Consider the following 17,170-nt stretch of genomic DNA (forward strand, 5'->3'; position numbering starts at 1 on the left):
GCGCCAACCCCCAGTGCAGCGGGAGGACCTTGCTTCCTCGCACCTCGGACATCCCCCTCCCCTTTGTCTCAGGACTCGACCTAATCCTGACCCAGAAAGACGGGCGCTGGCCGCGGCAGGCAAGTCCGTAGTGTGTTCCCATGGACCAAGGTGGCAGAGTCCTGGTCCCTGAAGTTCCAGGCGCTGCTAGGCCAGCCTGGACCACGCTTGCTTGAGACTTTTCCAGCCCCGAGGGCCCTGGCTGCGCTGGATCCAGAGGCCCCGTTTAGGGAGCCCCTGCAGACTGACCCGCCTTGACGCTGACTCCGCGTGTGAACGTTTCTCTTGCCCTCAGAGAAGTACATCTGCTACGCCGAGCAGACCCGCGCAGTGCTGGCCAAGCTGGCCCACCACGGCAAGAAGATGTTTCTCATCACCAACAGCCCCAGTAGTTTCGTGTAAGTGGTTGTGGGTGTCCCTCCTGGCTCCTGGCTCGCGTCATCTTGTGTCCTATTTATCTTCACGGTTGAAAATTTGAAAGAAAACATTGCAAAAGTAGTGAATCCCTTTCTTGTTAGACTCACCTGGCCGACATGTTGTTTCAGGGACAAAGGGATGAGGTATATTGTTGGAAAAGACTGGAGGGACCTGTTTGATGTGGTCATCGTTCAGGCCGAGAAGCCAAACTTCTTTAATGATAAGCGGAGGTGAGCATCTGTCTTTCTGGGAGAACTAGATTGTCACCCTTTGCTGACCTGACTTGGTGAAGTCTATTTGGAAAATCAGATGCATCTGACATTGTAGCTTTTCATTTTGAACCTTGTGGCAAGTAATTGCCGGGTGCGTGGGCTTAGTGCACAGCGGTCACACAGTGGTCGGCTTGGCTCGCACCAATTGAGATGGTTCCCACTTCAGCCCTAGGGGTCAGGCTCTAAGAAAAAGATTGATAGTAATGAGAAAACCAAACTTAGTATTAATTACATCCGAAGTTAGCCCTCTTGATGCAGATGTGCTGTGAAGCTTCACGAAACAGCAGTAACAACGAACCACCTGCTGGACGTTTTTGGTACATGCAGCTCTCAGTAGTGCATTTAAAATTACAGCTGGATTTTGCAATACTGCAACACAGGTTTTGTGCCAAATGGAGTAAATCTCTACCAAGACTTAGGTAGTGTGTTCCTGCCATGGGCAGTAGAGGAGTGGGGAAGTTGTGGGTTATGACGGTGACTAGGGTGTGCTCTTAGCTCTAATGGTTGGGGAGGGGGGTGTCAGGGATCCTAAAATGTTTTTCTTTCTTTTTTTAACATTTAAAAACATTTTTAAAAATTTTTAAAAGATTTTATTTATTTTGAGAGAGTGAGCGAGCACAAGTAGTGGGGAGGGACTGAGGGAGAACAAGAAGCAGACTCCTTACTTAGCTGGGAGCCTGATGTGTGGGACTGGATCCCATTCTCTGGGGTCATGACCTGAGCCGAAGGCAAATGCTTAACCGACTCAGCTACCCAGATGCCCCTAAAATGTTTTTCAGTGGTGGGATAGACCTCTTTACCAAGAGCCATTCCCCTGCCCCCTGTACCCATTTATTTTGTCTTTGTTTTGTATGCATGGAACACCTCCGTTCATCCCTGTTATTTATAGTGATGAAGATCAGAGACAATCTAAAGGAACATCCATGGGAGGGAATATTATACAGCCATTAAAAATGGTGTATTTGAGGGGTGCCTGGGTGGCTCAGTCAGTTGGGCAACCGATTCTTGATTTTGGCTCAGTTCATGATCAGGGTCTTGGGATCGAGCCCCACATTGGGCTCCATGCTGAGTGTGGAGCCTTCTTGGGATTCTCCCTCTCCTTTTCCTTCTTCTTGTCCCTGCTTGTGCTCTCTCTCTCAAAAACGGAAAAAGATATATTTGGGAAAAAAGCAGCGAGCACGTTTTTTGACTTAAAAACACATATGAAAGAATTTGTAATCACATGGGAGATTGCTCACAACAGTAGAGAAAAAGATACAAATCAGTATACACAGTGATCTTCATTTATGTTCATAAAAAAGAGAAAGATAACAGATGTTATCTTTATAGACTGAAAGACACCTACTGAATCTTAGGTGTTTATAGCTGGGCACTGGGATTAGGGGTCATTTCCCTTTTCTTCATTCTGTTCTGAATTTTCCAGATTTTTTGGAGTCAGTTTACATTTTTCTGATCAGAAAAGCAATCCAAATAAATGTTACCTTAAAAAAAGGCAGACGGACCCCACATGCCTTGGACTTTTGTTCTTTTTTTTTCTTTTTAATATTAAAGTTCTAATTGGCTTTATTAAATGATTCATGAATTAGGCTACATAGCATCTAGCAAGTAGAGGGGAACTCCTGTAGGCCTTTATTCTTACTCCCGTTCTCCATGATAAAGTGATTTGTCTCATCCTCAGATCTGTTTTGTGTCTAGAGTGGCTAGATTTCAAGCACCGAGTGGGACACTGTGTAGTAAGGTGGTATTTCCATAAGCTGTGTTTGTGAAGCAGATTTTCTCTGTGTGATCAAATACATTTTAGGAAATCTGAAAGTTTCTCTCCCAGGAGGGTTTGCTAGAGTCCTCAGGGACTTTTAAGAGGGACATAAGTAGTGCCTAGTGTTCCCCAAATTTATCTGACCCTGGAGTTCTTTCCTTGCTAAATACCTTTTGGATCCTGGGGTCTGCAGTTTGGGATGTCTGCAATGGGCCAGGTGGTGTGGTGGTGGAGTTTGGGCTCCAGGCCTTTTCCAGGTTTGTGCAATCCCTTTCTGTTCCCACTGAGTAACTGTGCGGTGTTTCCTAGGCAGACCGCCTGCACGGTTCCCACGGGTCATAGTGTTTCCCTTTCTGTTGTTAGACCTTTCCGCAAGGTGAACGAGAAAGGTGTCTTACTCTGGGACAAGATCCACAAGTTGCAGAAAGGCCAGATTTATAAGCAGGTACCTCATGACTGATTTCTCCTTTTTGTTCCTTTGCTTTGTGGTCAGTTATAATAACAGCCAGTGTTTGTTGAGGCCTCTTGTGTGCCTGGCATTGTTCTGAGTGTTCTCCTTGAATTAGCTATTTATAACTTGGCAGCAAAACTTTAATTTAAGTCAGTGTATTTTCAGTGTGTTATGTCCAAATTAACTCAGAATTGAAAGGGTTTAAAAACAATTAAAGAATTACTTTCATAGTTTATACAATTTAAGATGTTAGTAGTAAACCTTGGATATTTCTCTTGAAGAAATGTTGAGTGACATGGTGTATTACCTTAAATTAGTGATTATTTCCTGATGAGCTGTGTTTTATATACAGTTTTGATCTATTTTAGTATCAGTGAAGCTTTCAAATGTTTGAATAAGTGATTGAATCACTGACCCTTGTGTTACTGGTTTGTTTTATCTCATCCTTTAAAATTTTTATATTTCTGTAAGATTTATAAAACACATGAAAGTATTTATAAAACAGATGAAGTACGGCATGGTTAAAAAAACTTGAAATGTTCCTGGTGGATTTGTAACACACTGCTGCGTTGGGCAGTAAGTCTATTTTCCAGATGTTGAAAGATTTGCTTTGATACAGCTATCCCACTACTAGCTAGTTAGACCAAGGAAATTATTAGGACGTAGCTCAAACTTTGCTACAAGAATATTTGTCATGAGTTACAAAATAGATAACAAAGTACATGTCCAACATTAGGGGATTGGTAAAAAGAACCACAGTATTTCTCGCTACTCAAGTGGTAGATTAGTATTCACTGACATGGTTATAGAATGTTCCGTGTAAAAAGATCATTACAGAGAGGTATGTACCATATGAATCATTTCTGCAAAGTGCATTTGACTTAGAAGAAAGGTCTGAGAGAATTCGTGCAAAGGTGTTTTTATCTTTTATGTTTTGGTACTTAAAATTGTAAATAAAAGTAAAGCTTTTGCTAAGTTTTAAAAAATCGATATTTTGGGGCACAGGGTATATAGGTTTCTATCTCAGATGATACAGTATCTCTCCTTTTCTATTGTTGCAGGGCAACCTATATGAATTTTTGAAGCTTACTGGATGGAGAGGATCCAAAGTGTTGTATTTTGGTGACCACATATACAGTGACCTGGCGGTGAGGAACCTTTTTTCTTTTCTTTGCTGGGAGACAGATGTGTTAGTCTCACTTCCTAAGGAATTTCTCTTGTTTAAGACCATTTTTATGCTTCCATAAAAATGAGGACAAGGTTGCCTTTTTTTGTGGGGGGGTCTCATTTGTTACAGAATGGAATGGATCAGAGGTATAAAAAGTAAATTTTTTTTTGAAATGATAGAAATTAGCAGTTTACTCAGGATTTATGAGAAAAATCTTTCCATTCAGGTAATAGTAAGAAATAAATGCCAATCTTTTCGTTTTTGTGCTCTTATTAAATGTCCGAGGCGGACAAAGAAGAATTCATAAACGTTAGGGAATCTTTTGCAAGTTCAAAAACTGGCATTTCCAGGAAACAGCTATTCTGAGAAAGTGAGGCATTTCATGCCCACTGGCATAACTAGAGCAGCATCGCAGGACATGAATTATGACTTAATCTATAATTGGAATAAGACTGAGTCAGTCATGTTTCCTGCCATGCCAGCTCCTGGTGCGGTGCGTTTCTGTTTGCTCAGTGAGCCCAGGCTGGTGGCATCAGACTTCAGACCATCTGTTGGAGGCAGAGGTGGAGGGGTGATTCCAGTGCCTTTGTGCGGACACACTCTTGCCAGGTGATTCCACGCTCCCTGCATGGTCACGTCTGTCCAGCGGGCTGAGGGTCTAGTGGAAGGAATCATGGACTCAGAACTGGAAGATAGGTTTCTATCCCAGCTCTACTATTTTCAGCTGGGTGAACTTACCCACAGCCTCCAAGCCCTGGTGTCCTTATTTGTGAGAAGAGTCATGTAAGATAATGTATGTAAAGGTGATTAGTTAAGTCGAAATATAAAGCGCTACCTTCAGGATGTTGGCGCTACCAGAATGTTCCGCTGAGTGACATGGTGTCACAGACATTTGCCTCTTGCTGAGGGGTGTCTTTGGGCCTTGATAACTGTGTGCTGCCCTTGAGGTATGTGGGTACCGGGCCCTGTGAACGCATGTGCACACCACACACACACACACACACACACACACACACACGTACAGGTCTTAGCATTATGAGAGGTGCTCACAAGGCAGTAGTTTCTTCAAGGGTGGTCCCTGTGACATCAGCATCACCTGGGAAACTTATTAGAAATGCAGTTTCTCAGGCCTCACATCAGACCTGCTGAATCAGAAGCTCTGGTGGGGCTTGGCCATCTGTTTTTTAAACAGCTTTTCACACTGAAATTTGATATCAAGGTAATAATTGCCTCAGAATAAGTTAGGAACTGATCCCTCCTCTTCAGTTTTTGGAATAGTTTGAGAAGGATTGGTGTTAATTCCTCTTTAAATGTTTGGAGGAATTCCCTAGTGAAACTGTCTATCTGGTCCTGGGCTTTTCATTGTTGGGAGGGTTTTGATTTCTGATTCAATCGCCTTACTAGTTAGAGGTCTTTTCAGTTTTTGTAGTTCTTCATGAGTTAGTCTTTGTGGATTGTGTCTTTCTGGGAATGTCATCTAGGTTATTAAGGTTGTTGATGTATGGTAGTTTGTAGCTTTTACAATTCTTTTTATTTCCATAGAATTGGTAGTATTGTCACTACTTAAATTTCTGATTTTAGTAATATGAGTGTTCTGTTTTTTTTTTTGTTTTTTTTTTTTTTTTGTCTTTGTCTAGTTTCTTATGGTGTGAAGTTGTTAATTTGGGACATTTCTTTTTTCACATATGTATGGCTATGGCTATACTGTATATATAGTGTATGGCTATAAATTTCCCTCTTACTACTGCATTTGCTGCATCCCATAGGTTTTGTTATGTCACGTTTGCATTTGCGTTTAAATTTGGGACAGGGTATTTTCTCATTTCTCTCACGATTTCCTTGACTCATTGTTTGTTCAAGAGGGTGTTCTTTCATTTCCATATGTTTGTGAACTTTTTAGTTTTTCCTTCTGTTGATTTCTAGCTTCACTGCTTATGATCAATAAAGATACTCTGTATGATTTTAAAACCTATTGCAACTTGTTTTGGGATCCAGTATAAGTTCTGTCCTGGAGACTGTTTCAAGTGCATGGAGAAAAATGTGCATTCTGCTTTTGTTGGGTGGCATGTTCTGCATATGTCTGTGAGTTCTTGTTGGTCTTCAGTGTTGTTCAAGTCCTATATTTCCTGACGTGTCATCTTTTGTTTGGTCATTTTTCTGTTATAGGAGTGGACTGTTGAAGTCTCCTGCTGTTACCACAGAGCTGTTTTTTCCTTCAGTTCTGTTCATATCTGCTTCATAGATTGTGGCACTCTGATGTTTGGTGCATATATGGTTATAATTGTTATAACAATTGACCTTTTGCCATTATATAATTGTCATTCTTTGTGTCTTGTGACAGTTTTTGATTTAAGGTCTATTTTGTCTGATATTAGCATAGCACCCCTGCTCTCTTTTGGTTACTAATATCTTTTTTAAACCTTTCAATCTATGTGTGTCCTTAGATCTATGATGAGTCTCTTGGAGGGATGCCTGTCTGGCTCAGTTGGTGAAGCACATGACTCTTGATCTTGGGGCTGTAGGTTTGAGCCCTGCATTGGGTGTAGAGATAATAAATAAATTAGTAAATAAATAGTCTCTTGGAGCATATAGTTAGATCCCATGCCAGAGTTTGAAAACCACTGTTATAAAAGATCAGTTCATTAACATGTCAGAAATTATGTGGCAAAGCACATTATCCTTTAGGGGAGTCACCTTGGGAATGTAGGTACTTCTAATGTTGCTCTTTGTCAACACACATTTGGGTGCCCCTTTAGGAATAGATTGGAGAGCCAGGGTGAGGCACAGGAGAGAATCAGTTTTATTATTAGTAATTTATTATCATATGCTTTAGTCTTCGAAATGTTCCAGATGACTTTTTACTTATTTTCAGAAATAAAAGCTACCTTCAAAAGTTTGCCACTGTTGGGAGTATTTAAAAGGTTATGCTGTAGGTTTTCATGTATGATAGGAGGAGAAATGCTGAAAGGTTTAAAGAAATTCAGTAGGTGAAGAAAGTAGGCAATATCCTTAGCACTTATGGAGCAGGGATTCTGGCTTTAGGTGAGTAGCCAGTGAACTCTGAAGATTTTAAACCTTATACCACTTTATTCCTTAAAACCTCAAAGCTTTCCTTTATTCTTCAGAATAAAAGCCTGATTTCCTACGGTTTCCTACAAGGCCCTGCTTGATCTGTCCTTCTAAAGCCCTCCTCTCTGAAGGCAGAACCTGCCTCTGCCCTCTCCTACTCAGCTTTAGGCTCCCTGCCTGGCTGTTCCTTTACAACTCTACGTCCACACCCCCACCCCAGCATGTTCCTGCCCCAGGGCCTTTGCACTTACTGTTTTCACAGCCTGAATTGTTCTCCTCCCGCATAGTTCATACTTTCACTCTCCTTCCCTTCTGATCTCTTCTCAAACATCCCTTTATTGGCCTTGTTTTCCTAACCACTTTATATACAATGGTAACTTTTTTCCTTCTTATTCTGCTTGATTTTTGACCATTGTATTTATCACCACCTGCCTTTGTACATACTTTGGTTTATTTTTTGCATGTATTTCCCATGAGGGCAGGGTTTTGTCAGTTTTTGTTCATTGTTTTATCCTCATTGTCTAGAACAGGGCCTGGCACTTAGTAGTTGGATAAATATTTGCCAAATGAGAAAATGAATGACCATTTAGTATGCTGATTGTTTAGCTTAGATTTCCCAGGATATATCTGTTGACAGATACTTTGGCTTAATTGTCAAATCACAAGTTCACTCTATCTGGCATGAGAAATGTGATCATGTATGTCTGTGTTGTAGGATCATGCCAAGCCTGAGATTTTAAAATTCCTCATAACCCACAAGGCCCAGCACACAGTGGGTGCTCCCCAGTGGTCTGTGGACAAATTGAATGAAGACCTCCAGTGGCATTTCAGTGGAGCTTCTTATTCTGCCCCTGACCTAACTGTTGTTCTACAGACCATGGTTAATGATTTCAGACCCTGTGTTTCTGCGGGGGCTTGATTCACAGCCATTATTTCCAGAACAGAAACTCTCTTTGGGTGTTATGATCAAAGCCTGTGGCTGACTTGGCTTAATTACATGTAATTGACTAAATTTGGCTTGGTTAATAACTAGGCATTGCAGTGAAAAAGGAATTCAGTGCACGCCTGTTGCGTCTGGGAAAGGGAATGGAATGGTATAAATTCTGTCGAGAGGAGTGTTGACTTTTGGTGATCTTTGCGATCAGGATTTGACCCTGAAGCACGGCTGGCGAACTGGTGCAATTATCCCGGAGCTGAGGTCCGAGCTCAGGATCATGAACACGGAGCAGTACATTCAAACCATGACCTGGCTGCAGACCCTGACCGGGTTATTGGAGCAGATGCAGGTTTGGGATTTTTTTTCTCTCGCCTCCTTTTTCTTCAAGTCTGAAGTTAGTCCTCTAATCAAAGTTACTTCAAATATTTTCTTTTAACTGTGGTTATAAAGCATGAGGTGTAAGGCATCCTGCAGAATAACTCCTGGGGCTGTTTTGCCCCCAAGAGAGTGTAGACATCTTTAAAAGTGCCCCGCAAATTCATTGAGAAGAGCTTTGTGGGGCCGTGTAAACGCGGGGGTCTGTGTAGATTCCTCTGTCAGTGGAAATCCTGTGTCCTCACTTCCCCACTAAAGCTCTCTTGGGAGATATCCTGTGCAATAATGGGATTTGAGAACCTCTGCTGATGTGTGGGACCAGTCCTGCTTCTGCCTGGGCCTGCTGCTGTGGGACTTCCCCATTCTGGGCCTCAGTTTCCCCATCTGCAAAATGAAGGGTCCTGTGGAATGAACCCCTCAGGCTGGGCATCACGGCTTGCTGGAGAGGGTCTCAAAGCAGAAGTCAGTATCTCTGCATATAGCCTCCACTTGATTTTGAACATAATACTTACAATTTCCTGGCTCAGTGGAGTTCAGTGGCAGTTTCTCCTTTGTGTAAGTTATGTAGCCAGTTTCGGACTGTTAGTGAGGACTGTTGTTTTTGGTGATTTTTCTGACTCACAGAAGCTACCCCTCGCTTGTCACTGTAACCCACTCCCCCTTCTCCCGAGACACCTTGCTTCCTGCTTGGTTCAGCTGACCTGGCCTGCAGCCGTCCCAGTGTGAGTGCTTTTTTAGGATAAGGAGCACGCTGCCCGCTCTCTTGGCTAACACACCTGTAGCTTCTGGCCATGGCCTGTGGCCCACAGTCTGCCAGCCCACTTTGGGAATGGGCAGGGGACTGCCTTGCCCGGCCCAGCTGGCAGCCCGCATAGAGGCAGCTGGCAGTAAGCTCAGGCAGAGCTGTGAGAAGCGGCCGGCCAGGCCCTCACTCCAGGGCCCACACATTCCGGAGCATGGGACCTTGCACGTCCCCCGGGCCTTGCTTCCAGTGGGCTCTGCCCACATTGGTTCTTGGCTGGTCTGTGATGAGGATTTGTGATGCATCCCTTACTATGCTTGTCTGTGAGGTGCTTTTCTAAAAATACAAGGCATCAATTCTGGGTTAATGTAGCTTCAAGTGTGTACATAGGTCAGACAATAATAATAGTTACTTTTCACATGCCAGACGCTGTGCGGAGTGCTTATTCTGCACACACGAGTCATTAATAGTCCCGGCTGTCCTTTGCAGGCAGGTACAGTTTTTCCACTTAGAATAAAGAAAATGGGTGTTTGAGAAGTCAGGCAGCGTGTCTGAGGTTGTAAAATGACAAAGCAAGAACTTGAACTTAAGGCATGTATGACGTCCAAGTCCGAGCCTTTGAGCACAACGTCAAAGTGCTTCCCTGCTCTTAGGGTTAGACTTCTCCGTAGCTGTGGCAGCGCTGCCTTCCCTCTGTCATGCTGTCAGCCTGACAGACATAGATACGGTCTGCATGTGGATGGTGTCACTAAATTTTAATTTAAAAAATTTTGAATTTATTAAAAATTTTTTAAAATTATTGATTATTTTAGAGAGTAGTGTGGGTGCACACAGGCACATGTTTGAGAGTGGGGGATGGGGGAGGGAAAGAGTCTTCAAGCAGACTCCCCTTTCGAGTGTAAACCTCCCTGCTGCCCCCCACATCCCTCCCCACCCCTCCCCACACCCCTCCCTACCCCTCCCCACACCCCTCCCCATCACTCCCCATGCCCCTCCCCACCCCCCCGGCAATGCAGTACTTGATCTCACCACCCTGAGATCATGACCTGAGCCAAAACCAACAGTTCGATGCTTGACCAACTGAGACACCCAGGTGCCCCACATTTTAGCTCTGAGGATAATTTTTTTGTTTTCTGTTCTCTGACCTGTATAAAAAGTTTGATGATTAAGGAGTTTGTGTTTTAGAGAATGGAAGTGCTGAAAATATTTCTCTGACTTTGGAAATAATTATATAAGACAAAAGGTGGGGGAAGGAAGAAGAGGGAGTTACCATTCACATTGCCAATCCCATTTTACAGGAGAGGGAATTGAGTCTGAAGGACAGATAACTTATCCTGAGTTCCAGAGTTCGTGAACATCTGAACCAAGCTATTTGGAAACGTTCTAGACACTGTGTTCTAGAACCACACTCTAGACACACTATAGGACCCATGTTCTAGATACAATGCTCTAGATGCCATGTTCTAGATACCATACTGTAGATGCTGTTCCAGGCTTTATGTTCATTTTTTTCTCAAAACAACTCTTTGAAGTAGATACTAACACTCCCACTTTACAGATGAAGCACCTGGGGCACAGAGGAGGTGGAAAGTAACTTGGCAAGTAACGGGTGATGATGCTGGGCTGGAGACAGGGGCAGTCTGGCTCTAGAGTCTTAACTTCCTCACTCTCACCTCAGGCTCTAACTCTTTGCACAGCTTTCTGTCTGGTTAGCGTCACGAGGATAGAGAGAAGTAGGGCAGATAATGAAAAAAAAAAATCCAGATGAGTGTCCTTTCTCATGTTCTTCCTGTTCCCCTTCCACCCGCACTGCTGCCGCCATGTTCACCTAAAAAGCTAAATATTTCCAGTGACTTTCTGCCTCATATTTCTAGACACTCCCCTTTAGGGGTAATTTTCAGAAATGTAGTCCTTTATTTGGACTCTTTGCTGAAGAGAAAAACATCCTCAGAGGTTGGGTTTGATGTTTTAATTTGTGAAGCCAGCAGAGTGTCGTTGGCGGCCAAGTGTGATGAATTAAATATAAGTATATAATTTTGGCTTTGAGAGAGTAGCTGTAAAGAATAAAGATAATTTGGTTTAACTAACCTTGAAAGTAGAGTCCAAAATGATGTGGTGGATGGTGGCAGTGATGGTGGATGGTGGTAGAGAGCCTTCCCGGGTTCTTGTGTCACAACCACATTTAGCTCTGGGGTTGGCCAATTTCTGCAAAGGGCCAGGTCAGTCAGTGTGTCGTGCTGTGTGGGCCAAGCCGTCTGTCACTGCTGCTCAGCTGTGCTTGTGGCCGAGAGCAGCCCGGGACAGTGAGGACCATGTGTAAATGATGGGGCGTGGTTGTGTCCCTGTGGCTTTCTTGATGGACACTGAGATGTGAATGTCCTATCATTTTTGTGTGTCATAAAATTGTTCTCCTTTTGATTCCCACACCCCCAACCATTTAGAAAGGAACTTACTCTTCACGGAAGCCGATGGGAAAAACGGGTGGTGGGCTGGATGTGGCCTCCCCTGGTAGAGGTTGGGGCGGCTGGACTGTAGGGCTGCACTCACACTGGGTGGGAGGGCTGGTGCAGGGATGGAGTGTGATTTGCATTGTTGCTACTGTGGAGCTGATTATGCTAATTAACAACTGGGGCCGAAGATGGGACCGGCCTCTTGTCTGGGCTTCTGGTGAGTTTTTACTGATGTTAACGACCCACCTGAGTGTGTATAGTTTCACTTAAAGATTAGTTATCACTAATGAGCACACACTTCTTCTGAAGCAGTTTAAAGTAGATTTCAGACACCTGAGACTTATTTAAAAGTTTGGCTTTTTGGGGGAGCAGAGCTGGAGAAAGAGGTACCTCAAGGAAAAATAGCCCTTTTTTTTTTTTTTTTTTTTTTTTTTTTTTAAACAGAAGAGACTTGAGCATGTACAAAAGCTGATGGGGGGTGGGCGCCAGGGGAGGAGGCAGAGGTTCTGACAGTGATGGTAAGCGGTGGAGAAAGCTTCCCAGGAGGGCAGAGTGGGGCACATTATGTCAGCTCCATCTCTGGAAGAGCTGGGGAATGTGCCTTGAGCTGGAAGACCACAGGTTGCCCTTCCAGTCTGCAGAGCCGGCCCTGGGGTAGGGGACAGGAGTGGAGAGGAGGATTCTCATGCCCTGTGGCAGCTAAGTTTCAGAAAGAGAGCACCGGGAGATTCACTTGGTAATCCTTATGCCCGTCACCAGAGCATTCTCTCATCCTGCATTTATGGGCAGAGTAAGGGAGAAGACGTCTCTCCCTCCTGCTTAGACAAGGACGGAAGTGCCCAGTTCATGGGCTGAGAAGGGTGTGTGGGCAGAGCTGGGGCGTTCCTGCTCACAGACTGACCCCTCACTCTCGTGGTGTTATGTGGTTTTATCATGGTCTGTTTACCTAGGCGTACCCTCCAAGGGGGCCTCTTTCTTGTCCTCTCTTGTATCTTCAGCATCAAGCACAATGCTGGGCACATAGGTGTGCTGTACAGATATGTTTGCGTGTGCATGTGTGTATAGAAATTACACATTTTACCTCTTCTGATCTAGTCACATATTTTGTCGATCCTAAATGCTACAGTGAGTAGCTTCTTGAATAAAATGTGAAAACTAATTAAAATCATGTTTACAGAGCCTCTGTCAGCACCCCCAGAAGTGCTGGGGCAGTCTTCCGGTGCTCCCAGTAACAGCCATTGGTCGTCCAGTGGCAGTTGCCTCCCCCACTGGTACAGGCGGTGTGGGCAGGGGGAATCCATCCAGATTATAAGCTCAGTCCACCTGGGTTTTGTGCGAGTGGCAGAGGCCTTTAGCAGGTGACTGCCAGTTAAGCTGTTGAGCTGGGCAGAGGCAGTAAACAGAGAGCCTTGGCTCCCATGTGGGAAGCAAATGGCCTGCTTGTTTGGTATTTTCCTCCGGGCTCTAAGGCTGCCCATGTGAGCATGAATTGCAGGGAGCCCCACCTGTCGTCCATGGTCACGTGAGCCTCTGACCCTGGCGGGGGCGTTCCTGCTCAACCACGTGACACCTGTGAGATTCCGTTTGTTAGGTTGTGGGCAATTGTCCTTTCTCTTCTTGCCTTTTGCTCACATTTCAGCCCAGCTAGAAAAGTCTCTGCTTTTCCCTTCTGGTTGAGGTGCTCTACCTTCCTGTCTTTCACAGAACAATTATTTATTTTCCCTTGAACACTTCCGAAAGGATAATATCACCTCAAGGGAAAACACTAAAACTATTTATAATCCCACTTTCCTTGCACAAATTAAAGAAAAATTTCCATTGCCAAAATGTTCATTGCCACATACATGCACCTGTTTTGACATGCTTGTAATTAGAGACGTATTGTTATACCTGCTAAGTCCACCTACCTGCTGATTTTGTTTGTACTCATCTGTGATATGTGTAATGGGGGTGTGTGGTAAGTGGATGTTTGCACATGTGGTACACACATGTAGGGGACACACTGTACACACACGTAACACATATGTTTTACGTGGTTATATATGCATCGTGTTTATACACAGCCTTCACTAATACTGTAATAGCCCCAGCTAATGGGGGCCTTGTTTAATAGGCTCATAATGTTCCATCTCTGTTTATTAAATCATGTTTCTAGTGTTGGAGATTTAAAACTTTTGTTTTGGTGAAAAAGGCAAGAATGCAGCCAGGAATCTGAAAGTGTAGTATTTCAAACAAGTGCCTATGTCTTTGACGTCAGGGAATAAAATTCTTCCAAGAAGAGTTGCCCCTTAAATTCTCATAACCCCATGAGCTTATTGGCCACTAGAGCAACCTCAGTGATTAGCTTGTGTCCTGCAGGTTCACAGAGACCCCGAGTCACAGCTGGTTTTGCAGGAGTGGAAAAAGGAAAGAAAGGAAATGAGGTAAGAGGGGCCCATTTCGAATGCGGCGAGCCCGCCACCCTGTCTGATGCCCGCTCAGCCTGCATGCCATCCCCAGTGCTGGTCCGAGGCAGCCCTCCTTTTTTAGCTGCCAGGTGTGAATGGGACCATGGCCATTGTTGTAGCCACAACTAAACCGTGGCTGCCATTAGCGGGGGCCACGTGACATTTCTTTGAGGCAGCAGTGACCTTTCTCAAACTTCTAGTCCTTGCCTTTGAACGCCGGGGTTGAAGGAGCTGTCCCTTCCCATCCCTCTTCCCTGCCCGCTTGACCTGCCCATCTGCGCAGCTGGTGACCCAGTTGTAGCTCATGTTGGCAGGTGGCAGCCCAGTGTGGTTCCTGGGATGGCTTGGGGGGCGGGCTCGGAACCACCATGAATTCATAGGGCTCCTACTGCCTAGCTGCTTCTTTGTCATTGGGGTATATGAGCATGTGTAAACATCTCAGTATCAGAATGTTTACTGGTGGGGAGAGCCCACCTGCTGTCTGAAAAGTTTGGCAGGTGGCATCTTAAGGGAACAGTTGTTCAGAAGAGGCCCGTGGACAGTCCTGCTTCCTTAAGAAGGATGCCATGTGTGCAGACACTGTTTATATGGCCGTTTCTGCTCTTGCTCGTGACCTCCCCTTTTGCTGGGCGTGGCCATCTCTAGGCTTTGGAAGGAGTGGTCACTGCCTGGGTTCTGGCTGCTGAGCCGTGGACAGCCTGCTTGGGAGGAGTGGCGTGGAGCGGGGCCAGTGTCATCCCTGGGGGCTGCAGAGGCCACAGCCATATTGAATTCAGTCCTCCTCTTGGTGTCGGCTGCCTGGGGCTTATTTTGATTTGGTTCTTAATCTATTATTCTTATAGAAATGTGGCGTGAGAGGGTGAGGGGAGGCATATGGTGTGATTGGACTCCAGGCCTCTTGCGCCCAAAGGCCAGACCCAGGCGCTACCCCAGGAGTCGCAGATCGTCTGATGAAGGAGTCGCTTCACCTGTTTGGGTTCTCAGTCTCCTGCAACCTCATGTCTTAATGAGGCTTTTCACGAAAACTGTAAAAACCGTTTATGTTGCTCTGCTTGCAGACCTAATGGAGTTTTTAAAATTTTCTACTCTGGTTGTCATGGCATCTGCCGTTCCCATTTACTGGACAGACGGCTGCTACCAGCTGTGGCTTGTGTTGCACGGTTGTGGACGTAGTTACATTTCCTGCTGTGTTTGTGACTGTGGTATTAACAGTCAAGTGGTCTTTATCCTTTTGCCAGACTGCTCTGAGTGGAGGGATCCCAGCCGTCAGATGGTGCACGTATCCTGTGTTTGTGTGTGTGTATGTGTGTGTGTGAGAGAGAGAGATGGGGTATTGGTTTCCACGCAGAGGCACACCTGCAGGGGTTAGAGCCCGGGGAAGGGGTGAGCAGCCTTGTCAAAAGCTGTGCCCTGGGCCGCGGAGAGGCAGTGAGGTGTGTGGAGCTGGGTATTGGATAACGGAGATTTATTTACTTCACTACCAGATAATCCTTAATTTCCCAGACCTCACAGTACTTTAGGGTGTCTCATCTGCTTTTACTTGTCTTCTCATATTCTGTTCTCATGATAACCCTGTAGAAAGGGGGTCCTGATCCCATTCTGCAGATGAGATGAGGACGATTCGGACACGGAAGACATCCAGCATCTGTCCGTGGTGCCCTTCCCCTGCCCCTGTGTTTTGGTTTGGAAAACGATGTGCCTCTTTAGAGGACCATCCCCGTCGAAGCCGGAGCCTTCCCTGCTGCTCTCCGGCCAGCCTAAGTGGGAAATGTGGTCAGAGTCATTTGATGAGTGGACGGGCAGACTGTTTTCCTGAGCAGAGCTTGGGCTGTTCCAGGCTGATTTTCCTTTCCAGTGAGTCCTATACAAATAAAAGGGCTATGCTGAGTTCATTAACTTAAAAAGAGACTTTTCTGAATCATTTTCTGTTGCTTTGCTCTTTCCTTGCTTCTTCAGAGAAATGACCAAAAATTTCTTCAACACCCAGTTTGGAAGCTTGTTCCGCACAGACCAGAACCCGACCTACTTCCTGAGGCGCCTGTCACGCTTTGCGGACATCTACATGGCGTCTCTGAGCTGCCTGCTGAACTATGACGTCAGCCACACGTTCTACCCGCGGAGGACTCCGCTGCAGCACGAACTTCCTGCCTGGTCGGATGGGGCCCCCACCTTCAGACTCCCTCTCCTGCAGGAGGCCCATGCCAAGTAACCAGGGGCCCAGCTGCAGAAAAAGCCAGAAGCAGGGACAGCCCCCAACTGGCTGGACGTGATGGGGTTGACTTGTGTGCAGACGAGTGTTGCTTTTGGAAAAGATACAAATATGCCTTTTGATATTTATTACCTTATGGAGACTCCTTCCACGTTGTTAAGACCGAAGCGAGCAGCCCACCAGTTCCGACTTCGCATCTCTTGTTGGGCCGAGTGGGAAGCTTCATACTGAAACCCTGCCATCAGCCTTTTTGTTTACCGAGGTCCTGGATCGGGTGTCCGTGTTTCCGGGCTCGGTGACACCCCTTGATGCCATCTCTCAATTCTAGCTGCTGTAGTGTCCAAACTGTTCTTGACTCTTCCGTGGAAAACGGGCGGACCATTCCCGGACAGTGCTCCGGGGACCGCAGGGGCACAGCGCCATGTGACAGTAAGCAGCTCGCGGAAAGCTGACGGAGGAGTCCACGAGCTCCGTAATAGCCTCGCACGGCAGCAAGCAGCAGAGGTGGCCCCCACGTGGCCTCCAGCGCCCACGGTGCAAGGTACCAGGGGTTTGGCCTCCTGGTGTGGCCGCCCTCAAAGGGAGACTCTGCCTCCTTGCCAAAAAAGTCTTCTGTAACTGAACAAGAGAAGTTGCAAGTCCTGGCCCCGTGGTTGTCCTCAGCGGCTGCTTCCCGGGTCCTACCCTGCCCTGGGAGCACCTGTGGTGTCGCCGGCGAGAGGCGGGTCCCACTCCTCCCTCGGGAAAGGAGGGCGAGGAGAGGGGCCCTGCCTTAGAGCCCGGCTGACCGGCCGTGTAGAATACAGCTGCAAGACACAAGCAGGCCGGAGGGACCAGC

The 17,170-nt window shown here is 45.8% G+C and overlaps 1 protein-coding gene across 2 annotated transcripts in view; it reads left to right on the forward strand.

The window, feature by feature from the left end:
* Nucleotides 1-16,970, forward strand: part of LOC116862680 (5'-nucleotidase domain-containing protein 3) — a 57,531-nt gene extending 40,561 nt beyond the window's left edge. Inside the window, exons 8-14 of one of the 2 annotated variants that reach the window (XM_032850039.1) lie at nt 335-437; nt 585-686; nt 2,848-2,929; nt 3,997-4,083; nt 8,318-8,458; nt 14,035-14,099; nt 16,080-16,970. In XM_032850039.1, coding sequence (XP_032705930.1) covers nt 335-437; nt 585-686; nt 2,848-2,929; nt 3,997-4,083; nt 8,318-8,458; nt 14,035-14,099; nt 16,080-16,332 — 833 coding nt within the window. In that variant the 3' untranslated portion in view covers nt 16,333-16,970. The remainder of the gene's footprint in view (nt 1-334; nt 438-584; nt 687-2,847; nt 2,930-3,996; nt 4,084-8,317; nt 8,459-14,034; nt 14,100-16,079) is intronic. The other variant, XM_032850040.1, reaches the window with a different exon arrangement.
* The last annotated feature ends 200 nt before the right edge of the window (nt 16,971-17,170 follow it).

The sequence above is a fragment of the Lontra canadensis genome, unplaced genomic scaffold (genome assembly GCF_010015895.1).
Source record: "Lontra canadensis isolate GAN:19392208 unplaced genomic scaffold, GSC_riverotter_1.0 scaffold299, whole genome shotgun sequence".
Taxonomy (NCBI): domain Eukaryota; kingdom Metazoa; phylum Chordata; class Mammalia; order Carnivora; family Mustelidae; genus Lontra; species Lontra canadensis.